Genomic DNA, 24,804 nt, shown 5'->3' on the forward strand with positions numbered 1-24,804 from the left:
AGCATCTTTAATTTTGTGAACTGCTTATTCAAACTTTAATTTTACTACAGTGTTGTCAATTTTTCCCCTCATGGTTCTTTTATATATTAGGAGGATTCGTTCCTGCTGTACACTATAAGTAGACAGGGTTTCTCTGTGTAGCCCTGCCTATCCTGGAACTCACTCTATAGACCAGAATGTCCTCGAACTCAGAGAGATCCATTTACCTCTGCCTGTGAGTGCTGGGATTAAAGGTGTGTGCCACCGCTGCCTGGTATAGTTAAACGCTTTTGCTTTTCATCATTGAGAACAGTGCAGGGTGCATAGTGTACATCTGGGAAACATCATTTAGGAAGGGAACACATTTCGTGGTGCTTTCCTTTGTCACTTTATTTATTAAAATGTTTATGTACCCAACTGGAGAGATTTGGCTGAGTGGTTACGACTACTTAGTATTCTTGCGGAGAATCTGGGTTTGGTTCCCAGTATCTATATAGCAGCTTATAACCATCTGTAAATCCGGTGCCAGGGTATCTGATATACTGTTCTGGCCTCTGTGGGCACTAGGCATACAAACAGAATACATGCATGTAGGCATGTAGGCAAATATTTATGCACAAATAAAAATAAATCTTTAATAATGTATGTACCTAAACATGAAATTTTTATATGGTTTTAAGTTTTGAAACAAGCTACAGAGGCCTTCTGTCTGCAGTGGCTATAAATAAACTGTTGTTTTGTATTTATGACTTATCTTATACCTAAGTTTATTTAAAATATTTTGTATAGCTATAAGTGTTTTGCCTCCATGTATGCATATGGACCTCTTGCATGACTGGTACCCTCTCAGAGACTGGAAGAAAGCGTTGGATCCCCTGCAACTAACATTAGAGCTTGTGAGTTGACACGCGGGTTCTGTGAATCAGATCTCAGTTTTATGCAAGAGCAGCCAGTGCTTTTAACTGCTAACCCATTTCTCCATACACCACACACACACATTCTATATTGTTGATTGTGAACACATTCTCTGGTGGGTATGGGTGTGTATATTTGTGCATGCACATTCAGAGGCCAGAATATATCATGAGGTGCCTTCCTTTCTCACTTTTCCACCTTATTTTGAGGGATAGGATATTTTTCTGAGCTTGAATTGGGCATCCAGTTTATGCTAGGTTGGCTGGTTTAGCAAGCTCCTGGGATCTGCTTGTCTCTACTCCAGTGCTCTAATTTTAGGTATATGCTACCATGCTCAAGTTTTTGTTGTTGTTTATTTGTTCTCTAGCCCTATAAATAAATTGTTTATGAATGTTAAGTTTATAATTCTAGAAGAGGGCTGGGGATATAGCTCAGTGGTAGAGCAGTTGTCTTTAATTTGATTTTTTTTTTTTTTTTTTTTTGAGATAGGGTTTCTCTGTGTAGCATTGTCTGTCCTGGAAGTTGATCTGTACACCAGGGTACTTTCAAACTCACAGAGATCCCACCTGCCTGTGCCTCCCGAGTGCTGGGATTAAAGGTATGGACAACCACCACCACCAGCCTGGTTTGATTTCTTATGCTGAAAAAAAAAGTTACAAAAGATAAAATAACTGTTATGTAAAGGCCGTAGATTATAGAACTAAATAAAAAGAAAATCTGTTCTTTTCCCAAATAGTAAACATTTGAATTACCTTTCTGCCTTGATGAAAGAGATGGCTATTAGGAACTGTTTTGTTTTATATGTCGTTACTGTGCGGATGGTATAATGCTTGCTTGCCTTTTTCTCCCCCTAAACCATTCCTTCTAAAATATGACTCTACTGTGCACACATGTGACTAGTTTGCTGAGTATGGTGATGCAGGGCTGTGATCCCAGTGGCATTGACCTCTATAATCTTAAGCACTTGGGAGAGAGGTGGGAGGATTACAAGTTCATCCTTAGCTACGAAGCGTGTCAAGTCTGGCCTCTATTACATGAAACTTTGTATTAACCTAAAACAAAGGTAGAATAGTTCACTTGTGATAAGTAAGTGTAATATAAGCATCACATTTTTTGTTTGTTGTTTTTCTTTTTTCTTTGAGACAGGGTTTCTCTCTGTATCCTGGCTGTCCTGGACTCGCTTTGTAGACCAGGCTGGCCTCGAATTTACAGAGATCTGCCTGTCTCTGCCTCTTCCAGTGCTGGGATTACAGGCGTGCACCACCATGCCTGCATAAGCATCAAATTTCAAAGATTTAGTACTAAAAGAAGAAAGTACCCTACTCATTTTTATATTGATTATCTGTGATGTGATAATTTGGATATATTAGAATACAGTATGTTGTTAGAATTATTCATCTATTTTCATTAATGAAATTTGAAATTTAAAATTTTCATTCTGTGTATTGTGTCTTCCATTTTATCTTTGTGACACATTGGTGTTTAATGCCAAAGTAATTGGCTTTTTTTTCAGATGAGTTCCCCCGTCCCATGAATCAGATAGAATATTCTTTTTATCTGCTGGTATTTCCATCTTTAACAGAGAAGGAACACCTATTTTTAGTTCTCTGTTGCCATATTCTTTCTAGTGTTCAAGGTAATTGCCTTTTCCTACTTAGTCTAAACCCAACCATGTGATTTTTTTAAAGTAAAGGGCAAATTGTTAATAAATGAGCACATTTTGCCTGATTTTTGTTTTCCAATTTGAGCTTCTCTTTAATAAAAGGAAGCGTATGTTTGGTCATTAAAAATTTGATTGTAGAAGTGAAAAAGAATTCTTGTCCACTAGTAATTTGTTGATAGTAAATTGACAAATTGTGTATGTTATAACTACATAGCAGTATTAACTGCCTTATGATGGGATTGAAACAAAATTTATCAATGTGGGAAAAAATAGTTCAAGATTAAGAAAGAAATTTGATATTTATGATGGATAAGTTAATGGTGATTTAAGCCTATACTGGTTCCAGGTAATTTATCATGTAGATTAGTATTACTTTGATTCATTGCACACTTGCTAACTGATATAAATTTATTTTTATTTTACTTTTTACATTTATTTATTTTATGAGTGAGTGCTTTGTCTGTCTGTATGTAGGCACACCATTTGTGTGCCTGGTGCCTTGGAGGTCAGAAAAGGGTATCAGATCCCCAGGTTGGAATCACTATGTCAGTTCTGGGAACTAAAACCAGGCCTTCTGAAAGAGCAAGTGCTCTTAACTGCTGAGCCATTTTTCTAGCCTCTACCTGCTCCAAATTTAGGCATTTTATATAACTGTGCCTATGTTTCTTCATTTGTGAACCAGAGATATTAGCAATAGGACTTAGTAAAATTTGTGAGGACTAAATTGCTTTTGTACTCTGACAGATAGCATCTTTCTAGCTCTAGTTCTACATACATAAAGATATGTACTTACTCTGATTTTTATCAAGATTTAGTAATCATAGTTTCCATAATTGTGTATGGAGGTGTGTGTATGTAGGCCAGAAGTCAACCTTGGGTGTCCTTCCTCAGGTGCTGTCCACCTTCTTTTTGAGACAGGGTGACTCTCTGGAAGTTAGCTGATTAGGCTAAGTTTACTAGTGAGCACCAGAGATTCATCTGCCTGTAACCTTACCTTCCCAGTGCTGGGATCATAAGCCTTCACTACCATGCCTGGGTATTACATGGATGCTGGGGATCAAACTTAGATTAAACATGGCAAGCACTTTAATTGTCTTCCCAGCTTCATAATTTTATTTCTAATAGTGGCATAATTGGTTCCATACATTGTCATATTAAATAGTGTCTAGGTTTTTTTAAGTGATTTTATTGTGTGAGTATTTAAAACAGATTTATGGCACTTAGAGTAGAGGCCATAGATGACTCATACTTTAAATTGAGAGGACCTGCTTAGTTTTATAATAACCTTCGATTGAAACTCATTTGTCTATCACAGTCAGGTGGAACTTAGCATCATCCTCATCATTTCTGATACTCAGGATGCTTGCAGACAGCAACTGCTTTCTTAATCAAGTGGTATAGATTCTCCAGGGGATCAGGAACAAGGCTTTTGGACTTAAAGATTCTTAAAATTTTTATTGCCAGATACAAAGCAGACCTGTGCCACACCATGAGTTCCAGGATCACACCAGTTCTGGGGGTGTCATACCTGTCTTGGACAGTTTATGAATATGCTCCTAGACACTGTCAGGTGTCACTTTCAGTCAGGTGGGGCTTTAGGCAGGCCACAGAGCAGTAGAGTAGAGCCAGCTGGGTTCTTCCAAGGAGCATGCATGCAAACCATGATGGTGACGGGCAGCAAAGAGAGTTTTGTCTGTTGTTGAACTGTAACCATTGATTCTTCATTTTCTTTGTATCTTGTTACTTTAGCTTTTTAAAATTTTGTTTGTTTGTATGTGACAGAGTTTAAAAGGCAACCTATAAGAATTGGGTTTCTCCTCAGAAATTGGCTTTCTCTTTCAACCATGTAGGCACTGAAACTTTAACTCAGGTTGTCAGGTTTGGCTGTAGGGGTCTTTACCCACTGGCCCTGTTTCCGTTTTTTTTGTTTTTTGTTTCTGTGTTTTTTGTTTTTTTTTTTTTTGACAGAGTCTGGCTATATATTATAAGCTGGACTGCAGACTCATGGTTGGCCCCCCTGGAGCTCCCTGGAACCTCATCCTCTAGTGTTCCTTGGGGAGCCAACCACTCCTGGCTAAGTATCTTGTTAAGATCAGAAAACATTTAGATGAGTAACGAGACTGACTTGTTTTACTTTTCCTTTTTAAATTTAAATTGTAAATGCATATCTACCACCGAAGGAGCAAGGAGCTTTTAAATTAATTTCTTTGTTTTAGGGTATACAAATAGTGTCCAAAAATTTAATTGCCCCCCCTTTAGAGAATTTTAAATTTGCTATGGCCTTTGTGATCAGCAAGGGGTTACATGAAAGTTAATAATAATAACTATTATTAGTAATTATTATAAGTAATAATAGCATTATTTTTAAATTTGGCTTTTAATTTTTTATCTTTAAAATTAAAATAAGGTACTTTGGAACATTTTCCCTTGCAAAGATATCCTATAGCTCCTTCCTTTCTTTTTAATTAAAACAAAACAAAATAAGTATTTGAGGGCTGGTAAGATGACTGAGTGTTGTAAAAGCACTTATTTTCTGCAAAGGACCTGGATTCCATTCCCAGCACCTACATGATAGCTCACAAACATCTGTGACTCCAGTTCCAGAGAATCCAGTGTTTTTTGCTGACCTCTATGGGTACCAGGCATGCTTTGGTGCACAAGACATACATACAGGAAAACACTCATACAGATGAAAAAAATGATAATAAAATTAATAAGAATTAAAATTTTGTTATATGTGTTTTGTATGCATGTATGTGTACCACTTTAGTGCCTAGTATTACAATCTAAGTGCCAGAAGAGGGCATTGGATCCTCTGGAAAAGTTATGACCCTTTGTATTGATGCTAGGAATTAAACCTGGGTCCTCTGGAAGAGCAGCCTATGCTTTTAATCACTGAGCCATTATTCTAGCCTCCCCCTATCTTTTTTGACAGGGTCTCATGTTTTTTGTTTTCCTTTTATTAAAAAATATTTTTTTTTCTCAAGTAATGTACTGATTACTGTTTTCCCTGTCTCTTCCTCCCAGTGCCTCCCCACCTTTCCTTCCATTTGTATCATTCCCTTTCTGTCTCTTAGTAGAAAACAAACAGGCTTCTAAGGGGTTACAATTAAAAACATAACAACATAAAATATATTTAGCATTGGGTTAGACCCAAAAAAGAAGGAAAAGAGCACAAGAATCAGGGCAGGGTCTCGTGATAACCCAGGTTGGCCTTGAACTAAGTACCTGGGGATGTGCCGGAGCCAGCTGGGCAGAGTCGAATGGTTCTTGAGTTGGGAGTGAGGATTAATATTAATAAAATAAACACACAGCACACAGGAAACTTTTTAAAGGTCCAGACTCGACAGCCACAGCAAAAGGCAGGCTTCTTGCAGCAAGCAGTGCCAGCAGCAAATCTCCCGTCTCTGCTTCCTCCTCTGCCTCCAGCCTTCTGACCTAGCTCCTCCCCTCTTTCCTGTCCTCCGATAGCACAACATTGTATCTAGTTGCTTTACTTGTGTCCTGTTTACACAAGAGTTGAGACAGGATGCTTGGAGCATCATCTTCAGCCTTCTGCAGTAACTGTCAGCCTGTCTTTTTATTGTAGAGTTTCTAAACCAGAGTAGAAACATCTCAGAACAATGGTTAATTGCACAAGGAGCCTGAGGAAGAGGTGTAACCCTCACAAGCTATCCCACCTGTTGTCACAAACAAAAGGAGATGGACTTGCAAGTTCTCCTCTGCCTTTAGTAAAGGCCTCCAAAAAGCCATTTCTCCACCGAGATTAAAATATCAAAGCAGGCCGCTGAGTCACGGCTCCCGTCAGGGATGACCTTGAATTCCTAATTGTTCTGCCTCTATTTACAGTGTTTGTCTTAGATATATATATTTTTTATTTTACTGCTAAGGAAAAGGCTTAAGCTATAATTTTTTTCATGGATGAAAATAAAGATTTTTTAAGGATAAGTTTTAAATTGACTTAACTGCAAATAAATTGAGTAGAACTGTAATCAAGATTGTCTGATAAATTGAATTATGAGATAATCTTTGAGTGGAATATTACAACTTTTTATGATTTTAAACCTTGTCACACTGTTCTAAGCTATGCTACTTTGTACATTTTTAACATTTCTGGGGTATAATAAAAGGTACAATAAGTTTTTTGTAGATTTTGATCAAGTAACAGTTGTTTGCTCTTGAACAGTCTAACAAATAGCAGGAAGATCATAACTATTTTGACTTTTTAGCTATATATTTGTGAGCCCTGCCTTGGAAATATGTGAATGGTACTTAAGTCATTTCATTCCAGGAATAAAGCCATAATGCCACTGGGAAATGACAACCACGTGATAGCGGACATGAAGCCTATTTAACTTCATTTACACTGACAAATATTTTGGTAACTCAGGAAGGTGGGGTAAAGTAGTGTGTTGTTTCAGCATCTTCTGAACCCAACAGTGGATAAGGTGTCATGTGCTTTTCTATTAGGATTTCACAAAAAACCTGTTATTGTATATTATTTGGTGAGTATGTTTGTAAGTGGCTTCAAAACTTAGGTAATACAGGAGAGGTTTTATTTAATTTAGTTACTTGTTTTTTTGAGACAGCATATTACTATGTAGCCCTGGCTGACCTGGAACTCACTATGTAGACCATGCTTGTCTTAAACTCAGAGATCTGCGTGCCTTTTCCTCGTAAGGTCTGTGTGTTTGCCACCACACCCAGCAGGGATAGGTTTAAACTAAATAAATTTGTGTTTAGAAAATCTAACTGAGTGTTATGCTTATTTTTCTGTATAGGCCCTGATTGTGGAAGCCAGAAGAAAAAAAGATTTAGAGGTTTGGTCTCTTTTGTGGACATGGCTCAGATTTCCAACAACAATGAATTTAAACAGTGTTCATCTTCTCATCCAGAACCAGTAAGAACCAAAGATGTGGACAAAGCAGAAGCATTACAGATGGAAGCAGAGGCTTTAGCAAAATTGCAGAAGGATAGACAAATGACTGATGGTCCTAGAGGCTTTGAGCTGTCCAGCAGCCCTAGACAAAGAGCACCAAGTTTTAACAAACAGGATTATGACCTCATGGTGTTTCCTGAGTCGGATTCCCAAAACAGAGCGGTGGGTATTGACGTAGAAAAGCTCACCCAAGCTGAACTTGAGAAGATACTGCTGGATGACAGTTTTGAGACTAGAAAAAACCCCGCGTTGCCAGTTACTCCTGTTCTGGGCCCTTCATTTTCAGCACAGCTGTATCTTAGACCTACTGTTCAAAGAGGACAGTGGCCCCCTGGATTATGCGGGTCTTCCACATATACTTTATCTTCTATTTATCCTTCAGCATACAGTAAACAGGCCACATTCCAGAATGGCTTCAGTCCAAGGACACCTACTTTTCCATCTACAGAATCTATATATTTAAGACTTCCAGGACAGTCTCCATATTTTTCATATCCTTGGACACCTGGCACACCATTTCATCCACAAGGAGGTTTACCAATCTATCGGCCACTAGTCAGTCCTGACATGGCAAAACTATTTGACAAAATAGCAAGTACATCAGAATTTTTAAAAAATGGGAAAGCAAGGACTGATTTGGAGATCGCAAACTCGAAAGCTCCAGTCTGCAATCTACAGGTGTCTCCAAAGTCTGAAGACATCAGTAAATTTGACTGGTTAGACTTGGATCCTTTAAGTAAGCCTAAGGTAGACAGTATGGAGGTGTTAGAACATGAAGAAGAGAAGAAGAATCCAGTTTTGCTAGCAGAGGATCCTTGGGATGCTGTTCTTCTTGAAGAGAAATCTCCAGCAAGTTGTCACCTAGAAAGGAAGGTGAATGGAAAATCCCTTTCTGGGACAACTGTAACAAGAAGCCAGTCTTTAAACATTCAAAGAGCTCAATTTACAAAAGCCCAGGGCCATGGATCGCAGGTATAGTCTCTCCTTGCTAGACTTCTTAAATAGTAAAATAGAGTGCATATTTGTGTGAATCATTTGTTAGGGGGAAAAATTTTTTTTTTTTTAATCTTGCTTTTCTTTGCTTCCAAGGCTGCTTTGGTTCTTTTGTTGTATGGCAAAAGATTAAGTGTGATTAGGCCAACTGAAAATTTGCTTCGTTTTTTACAAAACTGTAAGTAAAACGTAGTTAAGCCCGCAAGTCCGGTAGTGCTCACCTCTAATCCAGCACGCAGAATGCAGAATGCAGAAGCGGGTGTATCTCTGTGAGTTTGAGGCCAGCCTGGTCTACTTAGTGACTACTAGGTTAGCTAGGACTATGTAAAGAGACCGTATCTTTCTATATTATGTTACATGTAAACCTTTCTTTTTCTTCTCTTTTATTTCAGGGTAAGCAAGGAATTTTGTCAGTCATTATACATTCCAGTATATTTTCTTTTGTTATTAAATCATGAAAGACACAAAGAAAAACATAACTTCAGGGAGCCATGAAAAAGGCCACTTAATGGCTTTTCCTTAATAACTGTATTGATAAAGAAGAAGAATGGAGTAGTAGTGTAAAGGTTATCACTAGTTTATGTGGGTTACTTTTTTTTTTCTTTTCTTTTTAAATAGCAATTTAATTTTATGTATGTGGGTGTTTTGCCAGCCTGTGTGTCTATGCTCCACACGTGTAGTGCATGTGGGGGCCAGAAAAGGGCATCAGAATTATAGATGGTTGTGAGCCACCGTGTGGGTGCTGGGAATTGAACCTAGTTGTTGCCAGTGCTTTCCACCTCCTGTATTTGAGACAAATCTCAAACTTGGAACAGTCCTCCCACTAGAGCCTGCCAAACTGCTGGAATTGCAGGCGTGAGACACTGTTAGCTAAGAGGTAAGTGGAAATAGTACATCTTTGCTCAGAAGAGAATCAGGCACAGTTTAGAATTTTCCTTTACAAACATATCATTCTAAATATATTGCTTTTATGATATCTGTAGATCTTGGAAATGTTTAAGGATTGAAAAAAGAAAAACATCCTGGCACTCGGAGAGGCAGAGGCAGGCAGATCTCTGAGTTCGAGGCCAGCCTGGTCTACAAAGTGAGTCCAGGACAGCCAAGCCTACACGGAGAAACCTTGTCTCGAAAAACCAGAAAAAGCAACAACCAAACAAAACAAAAAGAAAAAGAGAAACATCCAGGCATGGTGGTTCACACCTTTATCCCAGAACTTGGGAAGACAGATCTTTGAGTTTGGTTTGTATAGCAGTTTCTAGGTCCATGAGGGCCACATAGTAAGAGTCTGCCTCAAAAAGAAAGAAGGGGGTCAATATACCTGAAAGGATCATATGGGCAGTTTTGTGTATAGTTTTTGTTGTTTTGTTCGGTTGTGGTTATAGAGTTTCTCTCATTCTGTATCCCAGGCTGGCCTTGAACTCATGCTCTTCCTCCTTCAGCCTCCTAAGAACTGGTGTTTCGACAGGTGCTGATATGGCCAACTATGTGTACTATTTTCCATAACATTTCTCTGATTACGTTCCTACCAGTAATGCATGAAAGTTCAGGATTCTCCCAGCACCCACATGGCAGCTCACAGCTGTATGTAACTCCAAGATCAGACATCCTTACACAGGCAGAACACCAATGCACATGAAGTAAAAATAAATAAATAAATAAATACTTTTTTTTTAAGAGATTCAGGATTCTCTATGTTCTTTCTAACACTTATTATTTTTCATGTTTTAAGTTGATACTGACTATTCTTTCATGACTTTCGTTTGTTTTTCTATGGTACTATGGATCAAACCCAAGGCTTTAAGGAAGCTTAGTGAGCTTTCTACCACTGAACTACACTCTAGCCCTCCATTTTTTTTTTTTACTGGCCATCTCTGTGTCTTTTGGGGGGAGAGATACACACACAGTCATTTTGTTGACCTATTGATTTGTTTGTTTGAGACAGAGTCTCACTCTATAAAGCTCACTGTGCATCTCATGTTGGCTTCGAACTGTTAGCTATCCTCCTGCTTCAGCTTTCCAAGTACTGGGATTACAGTCATGAGCCACCATGTCTGGTGGATCTTTGTCTACTTTTTAAAAAAAATGAATAATTCGTAGCAGTCTTATTCATAAAAGATTCAAAGTAAAAACTGCCCAGTTTTGAACTGATGAATGGGGTAACAAGGTTGATATATCCGTGCAATGAAATACTTTTCCCTTAGAAAAAAAATGAATGAACTCTCAAAACTTACATAAAGCTTGGAAATATGCTGAGTGTGGGATTGAGGGTTTACCTCAGTGGTCATGTGCTGGGCAAGGCTCTCTGGGTTTATTGCCCACCAGGAGGAAAAACAAACAAACAAAACCACACATATGACTGAAAGAAATTAGATCGAAAAATCCATACATAGCTTGGCCTGGTGTCACATGTCTGTAGTCTAAAAATTTAGGAGGCTGAATCAGGAGGATTGCCACAAGGTCAGTCTGAATTACATAGCCAGGTCTAAGGCCTTGTTTCAGAACTAACAACAACTACTACAAAAACTCTACTGTGCATGTATTCTATAATTCCAGTTATACGAAGCATTCTTAAGAGTCAAATAAGGGGCTGGAGAAATGGTTCAGTGGTTAAGAACACTGGCTACTTTTCCAGAGGACCTGGGTTCAATTTCCAACACCCATACGGTGATGCACAATGGTCTGTAATTCCAGTCCTAGGGACTGCACATCATGCACAGCATACATGCAGACAAAAGACACATATGCATTAAGTGAATAAAAATTCTTAAAGGGGCGATTGTGTAGAAAAAGGAAGCAGATTAGTGTCTGCATGGGCTAGGTTGCCGTATATGGAAGGCATCACAGTGCAGTCTCTTTGTAGAAAACATTCTGAAATTGTTGGTGATTGCACAAAATTTTGAATGTCCTGAAAGCTACAGAACATACAGTTTTAAATAGTTAAAATTGTGACTTTTGTGGTCTGTGACTTTTTTAAGTGAGGAGATAGGAAGAAAGGAAGTTAGTCATCCCCAGACCTTCCTTGTACTATAGGACACTGATGAGTTCATGCTCTTTTTAATGTCAGTCTCTTTTTTTGTAAGTTAAGCATGATTGAAACTAATTCTGTAGTCAGGACTCAAGATGTCAGCTGTTTGCAGTTGTTTGATGAGGTCATTTGCCTAGATCCCATCCCTTTGGGTCGTAATCTCACTATCAAAGAAAAAGTGAGTGAGCCTTTGACCCTACAGGAAACTTAAATGTTCTATCATTTATGGTAAAAACACTGAAATTCTTTTTCTTGGGCTCTGGAAATATTACCACATTACCATTTTACGTACTCACCCTGCCTTTGTGAAGTTACCCTTACTTAATTCCCATCCTTTCTGCCTCCTCTTTTTCCTCTTGTTAGAATGCAATAATCAAGGCCTGGCGTGGTGACATTTGCCTTAAAGGCAGAGGCAGGCAAATCTCTTGAATTCAGGTTTGACCTGGTTGACATTGTGAGGTCCAGGACAGCCATGGCTTCATAGTGAGATCCTGTCTTTAAAATAATAATAATAATAAAAAGATTTAAACAAATTGAGATTTCTGGGGAGACATGTTCTATACTGGTTAAGACTGGCACTTGGAATATAAGAACTTACATAGTTAAATGTGGGTTGTATATGTTCAAATTGAACTCTTGTTTTTTTGTTTTTGTTTTTAGAAAGCTACTGAAACAGTTCCATTCACAAGGCCAGAGTTGTATATCCCCATATTTATAAAAAGTAAAAAAAAAAAAAAAAATAGCAAAGAAGTAAAGGAATTATGTTAATGTTTTGGTATAATACTGATATAGTAAGTCAGTTCTTGTAATGTAGGTATGCAGGTAGGTAAGTAGATGCATGCATGGATGGATGGATGGATTTGTAAATGGGCCACCAGGTGGGAGAGTTTGCCACTGAGCCTGATGATCTGATGCTGAGGACAGGTGGAGAGATGTGGGAAGCCAGATACATAGGTATTTTACATTATTTTCCTTTTGTGTGTATTTCGGGATTTCCATAGTAACATTTTATTCATCCAGGAGAAGGAAAGGAAATTACTTGTTAGAAGCAAAGATCTGGTATCCGGATGTTTTGAAAATATTCAAACATGTACTAAAAGCCAGCTCCTTAGGTCTGCTTGTATGTCATTGTGTCCTGCAAAGCTTAGGCCACTCAATTCTGATTTGGGGTTAGGGTGAAAAAAATGTGGAATTTGAAGGGAAAGATAGTTTTTCAGAACTTCCCCTAAATGGTCCTGATGATGCCTTACTCTCTTGGACTCTCTTGTTGGAAGACTTCAAAGTTTTCTCATGTCTTAGGAGTCTGTGAAGCTAGGGGTGTAGAAAGACAGAGCACACTGGGGAATATTTTATTTAAGGCCTCTAAACCCATAGTTAGATTGCAAAGACTGGTCACTTTCCAGTCCTTCCCATGATGAGGGAAGGAGTATGACATTTATGCATGTCTCCCTGTGGGACTCTTTTCCTACTTGTTTTAAATATTTCTTATCTTCAAATGTTCTATCAGAAACATCTTGATATTTTTCCTATGTGGTTTCCTTCAGAAAGTATCCTATAGGAATAATTGGAATAAGTAGATTCCTAAATATAAGGTTTGTCCTTGTCTGAAACCATCTGATCAAGTGGTTGTCACAAACTTCAGGGATTAACTCTTGGAGCATCTCCGCATAAGCAGGGTTTGTTGTTTCTTTGACTTGGTGACAAATACTGACCTTCACATCTGCTGGACAAGTGTTCCACCACTGAACTGCAACCCTAACCGTTTTTAAAATTTTCTCACTCTAGCCCAGCCAGTTCTCAGACTTCTGACTATCCTCTTTCTTCAGCTTCCCAAGTGCTGAGATTACAAGTGTGAGCCATTACACCTGATTTTGGGCAGTGTCAGATGTTTTAAATTAGTTAAAACTGGGGAAGGATTAAAGAATAAGGAAACAGGTTAATGAGGACAATAGGTCAAAGCCAAGTAGGTAAAAGTAACATAATTAGCTAACTGATGAGTTAGAAAGTGGAATTGAACCTACAGTGTTGAACTCTGACCTCCACTATGCACAGTGACAGTCAGGCATGAGCACAAGTGTGTGCGCGCGCGCAGACACACACACATGCACTATAAAAAGAAAAGGAAGTTTGGTTTATGTAGTCCAAAAGGGAAAGAGGACACCAATAACAGGGTGAATTTGGAAGTCACTGGAATGGCGCTTTCATATGCTCACATACTGTTCAGTCTCTGTCTACTTACAAGTATTTCCCTGAAGCTTATGCTTTCTTTTGGGAAATAGCATTGTGGTGCCTGTTCTCTATAATTACATGTACTTAAGTGTTCATTTCCTGTTAGAAATTCTGTGTATTAAAAACTTCACTCTAAAGGGTATTTTTCTTCTCACTCAGCAGGCTTACTTCCTGTTTCCTTTTGGTGCCTTTCATTTGGTTTATAGTAATCCAAATACTTAAGTGCAGTTTTTGTGAGTGACCAAAATCAGGAAAAGGAATAGCATTAAAAAGATCTTTGGTTCTTTAAACTTAAATCAGATGTGGTGGTCAATAACTATTTTAGCTTGTTTGAACTGATTTCAAAGATTTTAGTGGTGGGATTAGATGACATTCATAAAGTGGTTTTAAAAGTTGGATATGAGGGCTGGAGAGATGGCTCAGAGGTTAAGAGCACTGGCTGCTCTTCCAGAGGTCCTGAGTTCAATTCTCAGCAACCACATGGTGGCTCACAACCATCTGCAATGGAATCTGATTTCCTCTTCTGGTGTGCATGAAAACAGAGTGTTCATATACATTAAATAAATTAATTAAATAAATAGAAATTACCTTAGGATCTGAGTATTATTTTAAAAAAAAAGTTGGATATGATAGCACACATCTAAAATATTTGGAGCTAGAGAGATGACTCCATACTTAAGAACATTTATTGCTTTCAGAGGACCTGGTTCGGTTTCCAGAATCCATGTGGTGGCTGACAACTCTCTGTAATTCCATGTGGTGGTTTGAATAGGAATGGCCCCTATAAACTCCTGTGTTTAAATAGTTGACCATGGAAAATGACACTCTTAGCAGGTGTTGGAGGAAACGTGTCACTGTGGGAGCAGGCTTTGAGGTCTTACATGCTCAAGTTATGCCCAGTGTGGCACACAGTTGTCTTCTGCTGCTTTTGGATAAAGATGTAGCACTCACAGCTTCTTCTCCAGCACCATGTCTGCCTGCATGTCACCCTGTTTCTTGACATGATGATAATGGACCCGACGTCTGAAGCTGTAAGGCAGCCCCAATTAAATGTTTTCCTTAATAAGAGTTTCCATGGTAATGGTGTCTCTTCATAGAAATAAAACCTTAACTAAGACACTCCAGTTCTAGGGCATCTGCTTTCCTCTTCTGGCCTCCTCAGGCACCAGGCATAAACATGCAGGTTTTTAAAAAATGCATATACTTAAAGTAAAAATGATAATAGTTAAAATAAATTTTAAAAATTTCAAGCAAGAGGAAGATCAAGACAATGTCTGAGGCTAGCCTAGATTATATAGTGAGTTTGAGGTTAGCCTGTACTGTAATACACCCTATTTTTAAAACCCCTATTTTTAAAACACCCTATTTTTAAAAGCAAAAATGTGGTTTTATAAATGTGGACACTGGATATTTCTAAAAGTTTATTGTATTAACAGTCTAACTTTATGAATTATTGGCAAAATGTCTGACATCAATTTCATTTTATTTTGTTTATTTGAGGCAAAGTCTCACATAGCTTTGAACTTACCATGAAGGCTAAGTTCAGGCCTTTAATTCCTGACCTCCTCCCTCTACCTTTCAGGTTCTGGCATTATATAATGGCATGTATCATTATGCCAATTTCTACCATCAGTTTTCCTACCTTTTTTTTTTCTTCTTTTTCTCTCATATCACAGAAGGAAGATTCAAAAAATATTTTCATTGTATAGCTGGTCACATTTAGTAACTCATATCTCTGGAAAATTAAATACCAATAAAGAAGCAATGCATTTAGTTCCAAGAATAATATTTTTAGAATTCATTTACTACAAACTGAATACTTTTATCCCATTTAATTTCTGAGTAGTGTGTCAGGAACTTCAAAACTTGTGTTGTCATGAAGCTTTCCCATATAATTTCTTTTTCCCCCAAGACTAGGTCTCACTCTATAGCCAATACTGAACTGTTTCCTGGGCTGACTTTGACCTTGTGCAGTTTTAAGATTATAGGTATGGACCATTAGGCCTGGCTTCCCATTTAATTTAAAATTTTGTTGTTTTGAGGCAGGGTCTCTATGTAACCCTGGCTGGCCAGGTGCTTTTTATAAAGACCATGATTGCCTTGAACTCACAGAGCTCTACTTGCCTCTGTGTCTGAAGTGCTGGGGAGTGCTGATATTAAAGGCATGTGCCACCAGGTCCAACCCATGCAGTATTCTTGAAACAATTTTTAAAATCAGGATAAACTGATAAAGTTCATAGTTTTAGATACATCTCATTTAGGGCCAAATGCTCGCTAGTCTCTTACTTCTGCACATTGTCTACTTGTAGGTTTCTGTGTGAATTACCATTTACTGCAGGAAGCTTCTCTGTGGAGGGTTAATCAATGCACTGATCTGTGAGCAGAATGTCATCAAGAGTTGTTTATTGCTATATTCGTTTAGCAGAACAATAATGGTAGGTTTTACCCTAGGGCCCATGACCTATATAGTCTTAGGTCTTATTTATGCTGTCTGATATGGGCTCCATAACAGAAAAGGCCTTAAATCCAATTGAAAAAAAAAAAGGTGCCTGGTTACTTCCTTAACATTCATACCGCTATTGCATTAGTGGGAATATCTTGCAGGCTAGCCACTATTGTAACTCAGGGTTTGTAGCTGGGAGAAATCTGTGATTGCTTTTCTCTTCCAGTAGTGTGTAAATCAACTTCCAGGAATGTAAACACTAGTCAGTAGGGGTAAAACTTCCAGTTGAGTGCTAGCTCTATTTTTCCATGTTCTATGATGTTGAGTATGTGATGTTTTAAGCAATAGGTTATAGAAGGTAACCAATAACACTGCCAGTAGCCCGTAGTGTTTGGGGGGGGAAGGGGTTGTGTTACTGGAACTCTTGGCCAATGTCTCAAAAAGATGTAGTCTTTTCTTGGTACTGGGGGTTTTATTTGGTAGCATGATGTTTAGTTGGAATATTTCTCATTTCTGTTTTATCTTGATTAAGCCATGAAGTGCTCAGGCATTTGGACAAACATTATTCTGGCTAGAATAATATTTCTGGCTGAAGTTAATGCCTGAATTGGTAGACTAGGTAAAATAGATTGCCTGCTTTCTATGAAGAGGCCTTCTCCAACCATTTAAGGGCACAAAGAATAACCTCCTGTCTTAGTGTTCTGTTGCTGTGAAGAGACACCAAGACCAAGGCAACTCTTACAAAAGAAAGTATTTAATTGGGGCTTACAGTTTCAGAGGTTTAGTCCATTATCATTATGAAAGGGAGCATGGCTGCACACATGACACTGGAGCAGTAGCTGAGAGCTACATCCTGATCTGCAGGCAGAAAGAAAGACAGACAGACAGACAGATGCATGGGTGCTGGGCCTGGTGTGGGCTTTTTGAAATCTCAAAGCCCCCAGTGACACACTTCCTCCATAAAGGCCATACCTACTAATCCCTCTTAAATAGTACCACTCCCTGATAGCAAAGCTTTCATATAACAAAGCATATAGATGAGCCTATAGGGATCATTCTTATTCAAACCACCACACCCTCCAATTTGGAAATCCTGTCTGAGTACTTTCAAGCTGGAAAATTGATTTCCATGCACGCATACACACATGTGGACACATAGCCCTCTTGCCTTTAGATTCAAACATTGGCTCTTCCTGGGTTTTAAATGCGCCAGACTAATCCTGTGCCTCTGGCTTACTACATGCAGATACGGGTTTCTTGGTCTTGTACTGGAACAAGATAACTCCTTATAACCAGCCTTTTTCCTTCTGAAGAGGAAAGTAGAGGAAGAAGGCAGGGATAGATCTTATCTCTCTACTTATAATATATAACAACCACTGGTGTGGCCATTAGCTTCACAGAGGCTGTCTTCTATTGATGGAGCTTAGTTAAACCCAAGTTTCCTTGGGGTGAGGTGTTGCTCTTAAAATGATTCTTATGGAAAAAAAAATAGTACTAATCTATTGAAGTTACTTGAGAAACAAATGTTTGTGGATTTTGTACAGAGGATTTGATGGCATACCCATCAGATTTGTTGCAAGATACTTTAAAAATAATACTAATAACTTAAAAAGCTTATTTTAGAGAACTGAATATTAATGAAAGCTGCTGTTATTCTTTTTAGGAGGTTATTTAAAAACACTCTCCACAGTATTGAACTGGTGAAACTGGAGTGCAAAGCAGCTATGAAAACATTGTTTTATCCCAGGTGTGAGGCTATTGGGCTGCTTTGCAGCAGCTGATTATGATTTGCCTCATGATCTAGCAGAGACATGGTTTTACCATCTGTAAATAGTTTCTGCAGTTGTGTGATGTTTGAAATCTGGGAATTTTTCAGAGGGTATATAAATGCTAGGGCCCAGGAAGGCAAGTTGGGTTGTTGGTTGATATTGGTTGGTAAGAGTCTGTTAAGTAGTTGTGTGCAAAGAAGAAACAAAAAGAAATTAGATACCATGATCAAACTTGCCCCAAGGAGCTTGATGCCCCTAAGCAGCAGAAAGTAGTTTAATGATAATAATGTTGCGCCCTTTCAGACCCTTGTCTTTATGCAGGGGATCTCTTTCCTTTTCTCTCCATTGTTTTTTCTTTCTTATCTATTGTTATGTGTTGTAAGGGTGGAAGAAAAAGGGCAGAGAAGGGTGGGAAAAAAGAACCCATAAAGAAGCAAAGACCAGATACAAAAATGGTCTATTTTAACTTTTTTCCAGGAGCTGTGCTATTGTGATTTTGTAAGGTGCTCCCCCAAGTATGCATATCACATTCTAGCAGGAAGAACTCTGTCCCTATGTAAATGAAGTAAGGTCATAAAGTAATTATTGCCCTTAAATTTTTAATTTAAGCATCTTAATTGGCACCGAGATCATTGAAATCTTTACTTTTGATGTTTATATACTGTGTATTTTTTAATTAATTTTTAGAAGTAATATATTAGTTTATTTCATCATAATTAATGGCTTGTTAGTAAAAGAAGTTTTTACATTTATTTTGAGTGTGTATACGCATGCACAAAAGACAGCAGATTTCAAGAATCACTTATCTCTTTCCATCATGTGGGATTGAATTTAGGTTTCTATGCCTGGCAGGAAGTACCTTGCTGAGCCATCTTTCTGTTTATTCCATGTGGGATATTGAACCCAGGGACTGTTTTATGTCTTTCCCACTGAGCTAAAGCTTTGGCTCTTTATTCACTTAGTTAGGATTGAAACCATTTTAAATTTTAATTTTAAAGGAAATTTATATTTGAAATTTGTTCCAAATCAAATATTATATATTGTATGTTAAAATGCCTCTAAGTGAGCTACACTGTTTGGCTGCTATTGGGGTACAAGTTGCTCTCCCTTAATGCTGCAAACAAGTTTTGGCCAAATTTAACTTATAAAGGACTGTTGGGATATTTGTGTATGTTTACTTACATTTAAAAAATACATTTTTCTAAAACTCATTTTCTGCCCAAATTTAACTTACAAAGGACTGCTAGGGTGCTTGTGTATGTTTACTTACATTAAAAAAGTACATTTTTCTAAAACTAATTTTTTATCTAAAATGCCAGTTCTTCTCTTGAATCTTGAAGTTTGAGTTGGATGTATAGACATCCTGGTTCATTAGAGTACCAAATGAGCTTGATCTCTCCCTTTTCTTAAGACAGATTGTAGTTTAAGACAGTATTGTAGTTTTTCTTAAGACAGATTGTAGTTTTTCTTAAGACAGTATTGTTTTATTCATCTGTTAGCTTACTGAAGTGTTTAGAATGGAAAGGTTGTCACTGTCCTAGGTTATCAGTACTGTATGTTCATAATTTTTATCAGTTAAAAACAATGAGTTAAAACCAAGATTAGTTGATATTTTACCAGGACAGAAAACCCCCTTGTGTTACTTTGTTTTCTGAATGGGTTCTTGATTATATATAGACTGACTTGAGTTGAAGATCCTCCTGACTCAGCTGTATGCCAAGGTGTAGGCCAAGAAACAGATGTTTTTAGCCAGTTGTAGTGGTTCATGCTTGTATAATCCACATTTGTGAGGCTAAGACAGGAGGATCACTGAAAGTTTGAGGACTGCTGGAGTTATGGGATAAGGTACTGTGTTAAAGCCACTTGAGAAAGCTCTGCTACTTAAATGATCCTCTTATCTCTGTAATTTTGTATTGCTTCATAAAACTGGCTTTTGAGGTGCTACTGTGTAGCACTTTGGAGATCTTTGACTTTTAAAATAAAACCACTTTTTTGATTACAGAAAGACCCAAATGGGACCAGTAGTTTGCCAACTGGAAGTTCTCTTCTACAAGAATTTGAAGTACAGAATGAGGAGGTGGCAGCTTTTTGTCAATCCATTATGAAGTAAGGAATTTTTCTTTATAAATTATAGACTCTTTAAATTAAAATGGTCATAAAAAAAAAGCAAAACAAAAAACCAAAACTTCAGAGTTGGGTAAGGCAGAGGCACCATGTCTCTGAGTTCCAAGCAAGCCAAGGCTACACAGTGAAACCTTGTCTCAAAAAAACAGAACAAGAGAAAAAACAAAACATGCTACTTCGTGCCAATCCTAAAATTTTTAAGTTTTTCTTTTTTATTATTTTCTTCATATGGCTTACATTTTGAAGCAAACAGTTAATTGGCACATAACCACAAACCACAGATGAATCTAGATCTTTACTTGTTGGGCTTCTAAATGTTTTAAGTAAAAAAAAAAAAAAAAAAAAAAATGAGGCCATGAGTGGGTTTCTGATCCTGGATTAAACAAGTGAAAATTTGGCTTGCTTGTGTGCTTCCATACACCTAGAAAGTGTCTTTTTTTTTTTTGTTTGTTTGTTTGTTTGTTTGTTTTTAGACAAACTTCCATCTTCTCAAAAAAATTTTTTGTTTGTTTTTGGAGACGCAGTTTCACTTTGTAGCCCAGGCTGCCATCAAAGTCTCAGTCTTCCTGCCGCAGCCTCCTGAGTTCTAGGTTTACAGGCTTATACTACCATACCCATTTTCTCACAAACTATCTAGCATTCGAATGCTACTTCACTTATTTAATAAAAATATATCTTCTAAATACTTTTAAAATACAGCTCTTAAATATTTTCTCACTCTTGTGTGTCTTGGACAGTATTGGTTTTTGTTCGGTTTGGTTTTTGGTTTTTTTGTTTTTGTTTTTGAGACAAGGTTTCTCTTTATAGCCTTGGCTGTCCTGGACCTGCTTTGTAGACCAGGCTAGCCTTGAACTCACAGAGATCTGCCTGCCTCTGTCTGTGCCTCTCCAAGTGCTAGGACATATATTACCACTCCTGGCTGATTTTTGTTTTGTTTTTATTGTTTGAGAGGTGGGGTCTTTAGCCCAGGCTGACCTCAAAATCCTGTGTAGCTAAGGATGATCGTGAATTTTTGGTGCTCACTAAGGGCTGGGAATACAGTCATGAGGTACCACATCCAGTTTTATGCAATACTGAGGAAGAAACCCAGGGCCTCAATCATGTTAGGCAGGTTCTCTACTAACTAAGAGCTATGTTTTCGGCCCTTATATCTTGTTCTTTGTAGATGGAATAACTGAAACTCCAAGGAAATACTGTAACAAAATTTTCTCTGCTGTCAATACAAAGCTACATCTTCTTTGTTTCTGGTTAAATGTTTCCATTACATGATTATATCATTTAGGGCTTGTGGAATCTGGGGATCAAACTCAAGCTGTCAAGTTTGTGCATCAAACACGCCTACTAAACTATCTTGGCATCCCTGTTTTGTTTTATGAAACAGGGAAGGCCTTACTCTATAGCCCCTGCTAGGCTGAAATGTACTATGTAGGCTGTACTGTCCCTGAACTCATGACAATCCTTCTGCCTTAGTTATCCTGGTGCTGGGGTAACAGTATGCACCAGCACTCCCACTATATATATCCAAAGATGGCCTTGAACTTGGATCCTTCTGCCGGTACTTCTCAAGTCCTTAGATGACACACTTAGCATTGAGAATGCTCAAATTCACAATTTACTCCTTGCTTGAGACCCTTTAGACTTTTCTTTCCCTTTCCTTCCCGTCCTTTTCTTACTGTGCGTATCTTCCATGTGATTAAGCTTCATTTTCTCCTAAAGTAAATGGAACTTTTTAAGACAGGGAGTATAGCTACCAACTCTGTATTGTGATGTTTTTGCTAGCAGAGAAGAAAAAAACTTAGCTAGTAAAACAGAAAAGTTGTGCAAAACTGGAGCAGCAAACTTCAAGGCAGAGAGGACAAAATCTGCTCTCTCATGCAGGAAAAGCCATTACCACCAGAGGATTTACTCTGACTGTAGAGCTGTCTTCAGTAAAAAGGTCTCTTTTAAGCAGGTCACAGGGGTCCCGGATCATTTTTCAGTGTACATGCCATTTTGGTTAATGATTTTAGGGGTAATCTTTTACCTTAATGGTTTGGAAATAACCTGTTACATTTCTTACATAATTTCATTTTTTCCCCAAACAAGTGCTATATGGTTTCCATTAGATTGTTTTTAACTAAGTACTAAATTTAAGCTTTGCAAGTTGGAAGGTTAATCTCTTTATGATCTGCCTTTTGAATCGTAGAGCTGTTTTCGCAAACCTCCCAGCTTGGCTCAGTGATTGTAGAAGTCCTTCTTTGGCTAGGATGGCTACATTCTATAATTCCTTAGTGGATGTCTGAAACCGAATACTAAGTCCTATAAGCTCTGTTTCGTAAAACATATGTGCCTAAAAAAATGAAATAAAAAAAATATATAGGGTTCGCTCAGTTGCCTCAGTAGGTAAAGGTACCACCAAGCTGATGACCCAAGCTTGATTTCTGAAATCTACTCCCTCTGGTTGTCCTCTGGCCTTCACCTATACACTACCTTCCCACGTAAATTTCAAACAATGATTTTTAATAATAATTTCTTTATTATTTTATGTGTGAGTGTTTTGCCTGCATGTAAGTCAATATACCTGATGCCAGAAGAAGGTGTTTGATCCCCCTGGGATTGGAATTGTAGACAGCTGTAAGCCACTGTATGGGTGCTGGGAATTGAACGTGGGTCATCTGCTAGAGCAGCAACTGCTTTTAATCACTGAGCCAACTCTCCAGCCCCCTCAGGTAAATTTTTTAAGTTTAAAAAAAAATAGTAATTTATTTATTTCAGCAATAATTTACCATCAATAGTAGCAGCCTGAGCACATTTTTTTCCTTTCTTTATTGGGATAGAGTGGTTTTTTTTTTTTTTTTTTGTTTTGTTTTTTTTTTTTGCTTACTTGTGGAAGTTTTTCAGATCATAGTTGACGGAACAGTAACTAGAATTGAATAAGGAGACTGCTGTATTTATTTACATATATACATATTTATACTCAGAGTTGCTTATTTAATATGTAACTCCAGATGAACCAAATAGAAAATAAGTCCCAATTCTCTATGTGGTATGGTTACAGCAACTATTGGAACAGCAAGAACTAGAGGTTTCTGAATCCATGTTCTAGGAAGTTTTCTTTTTGCCCTGGAAACATGGAGACCCTGCACATATGTTCCTCAAAATGGCTGCTTTTTTCTAGCATAGTCTCCTTGCAACCCCAGAGGACTTTATATATATACATATTTATAATATTTTAGAGAGTCTCAGAACTTCCTCCCATGCTGGGAGTTGAACCCTGGACCTCACGTATTCCAGACAAGCACTGTACCACTAACACTAAAGTTTTTGGCTCTCTTCGTTAGTCCCCTTTGAGACAAAAACTGGCTTTGTAGCTCAGGCTGCTCTCAATTTATAATTTTCTACAATGCCTGGCTCTTCAGGGGATTGAACCTCCAGCATGCACGTAGTCACTGAGCTATATCCATAGTACCCAGTTTGTGCTTTTAAAAGTTTTCTGAAAGTATTCATGCCAGCATTTTGATTCATCTGTGAAGGCAGTATCAAACTATTAGGATGCTGTGTGTGTTATAGCTGAAATTACAGTATAGCAGTTTGAACAATTTAGTGCCAGCTTTACACCTGGGCTTTTGTTGTTATTGTTTTTGTCAATGAAATTAAAGAATTGAACTAGTGAAGGTCTTCTGCTTTGACTTAGGACTGCCTTTCTCTCTATAGATAGACTTTTTCTTCTTGATAAAACCTACTAGATCTACTGGTTGTGGTCTAGAGAAAAGGTTTTTAGAATGTTGATATAGTAGGCTTGTTTTGGAATACTGAAGATTAAGCCTAGGGAACTAGGCATTCCTTCTAGCACCAAGCTCCAACCCTGGCCTGTGGTTGTTGATGCTTCCTCTGTTTCTGTAGCACAAAATGAGAAACTATATTCCATGCCTTCCTGTTCTTTGTGTGTGATTTCCGATCTCAAACTTATGCCATATAATAATCTTTTTATTATTAGGGAATGTTAGTTAAACATTAAAAAGTTTCGTTGCAACAATTTCATACATGTAGGTAACACTGAGCATACTCCCTCTCCTACATAGTATCTTAATTCCAAGACATGCCATATGTTTTCAAAGATTGACTTCATCTTTAATTATTTATTAGGTGCTGTCTCCTGCAGTCTAATCTCACCTGGAACTTTCTAGAGAACCAAGGATGACATTGAACTGCCAATTCTCTTTTCTTCGTCATTTCTCAGATTTGTTAACTGTATGATTAAATTATATGTATTTCATGAATTCTATTTCTCAATTTAATTTGAGACAGGATCTCACTGTGTTGCCATGGCTGGCCTAGAACTCTCTTGATAGACCAGGCTGGCCTCAAACTCAGGGAGAGATCTGCCTACCTCTGCCTCCTGAGTGCTGGCATTAAAGGTCCAGCTTTATTTCATTAATTAGCAAACAAGATAATGCCAAGTATGTGTGAAATAATAATAATAATAATAAGCCGTTACAAGCTTACTGTGTTAGGAAGGGATAAGCTTGGCAGCAACTAAGTATCTTAGAATGCCAATATGTAATATAGTTCCAATATCAATTCAGCTTATATCACTTTGAACACTTTTCATCTTTTAAAGAATATTTATAAATTTTGTGTATATATGTTTGTGTGTGCTTATGTACATGTGAATACTGGTACCAGCAAAGGCCAGAGACATTGGATCCTCTGGAGCTATAGGTAATTGTGAGACTCAAACTTGGG

At 37.8% G+C, this 24,804-nt stretch overlaps 1 protein-coding gene across 4 annotated transcripts in view; it reads left to right on the forward strand.

Annotated features, from left to right (window-relative positions):
* Pik3c2a (phosphatidylinositol-4-phosphate 3-kinase catalytic subunit type 2 alpha) overlaps positions 1–24,804 on the forward strand; it is a 103,608-nt gene that overhangs the window by 14,625 nt on the left and 64,179 nt on the right. For all 4 annotated transcript variants that reach the window (XM_060366973.1, XM_060366972.1, XM_060366974.1 and 1 more), the window contains 2 exons: positions 7,339–8,468; positions 19,958–20,061. In XM_060366973.1, coding sequence (XP_060222956.1) covers positions 7,398–8,468; positions 19,958–20,061 — 1,175 coding nt within the window. In that variant the 5' untranslated portion in view covers positions 7,339–7,397. The remainder of the gene's footprint in view (positions 1–7,338; positions 8,469–19,957; positions 20,062–24,804) is intronic.

Source organism: Meriones unguiculatus, chromosome 14, assembly GCF_030254825.1.
Source record: "Meriones unguiculatus strain TT.TT164.6M chromosome 14, Bangor_MerUng_6.1, whole genome shotgun sequence".
Taxonomy (NCBI): domain Eukaryota; kingdom Metazoa; phylum Chordata; class Mammalia; order Rodentia; family Muridae; genus Meriones; species Meriones unguiculatus.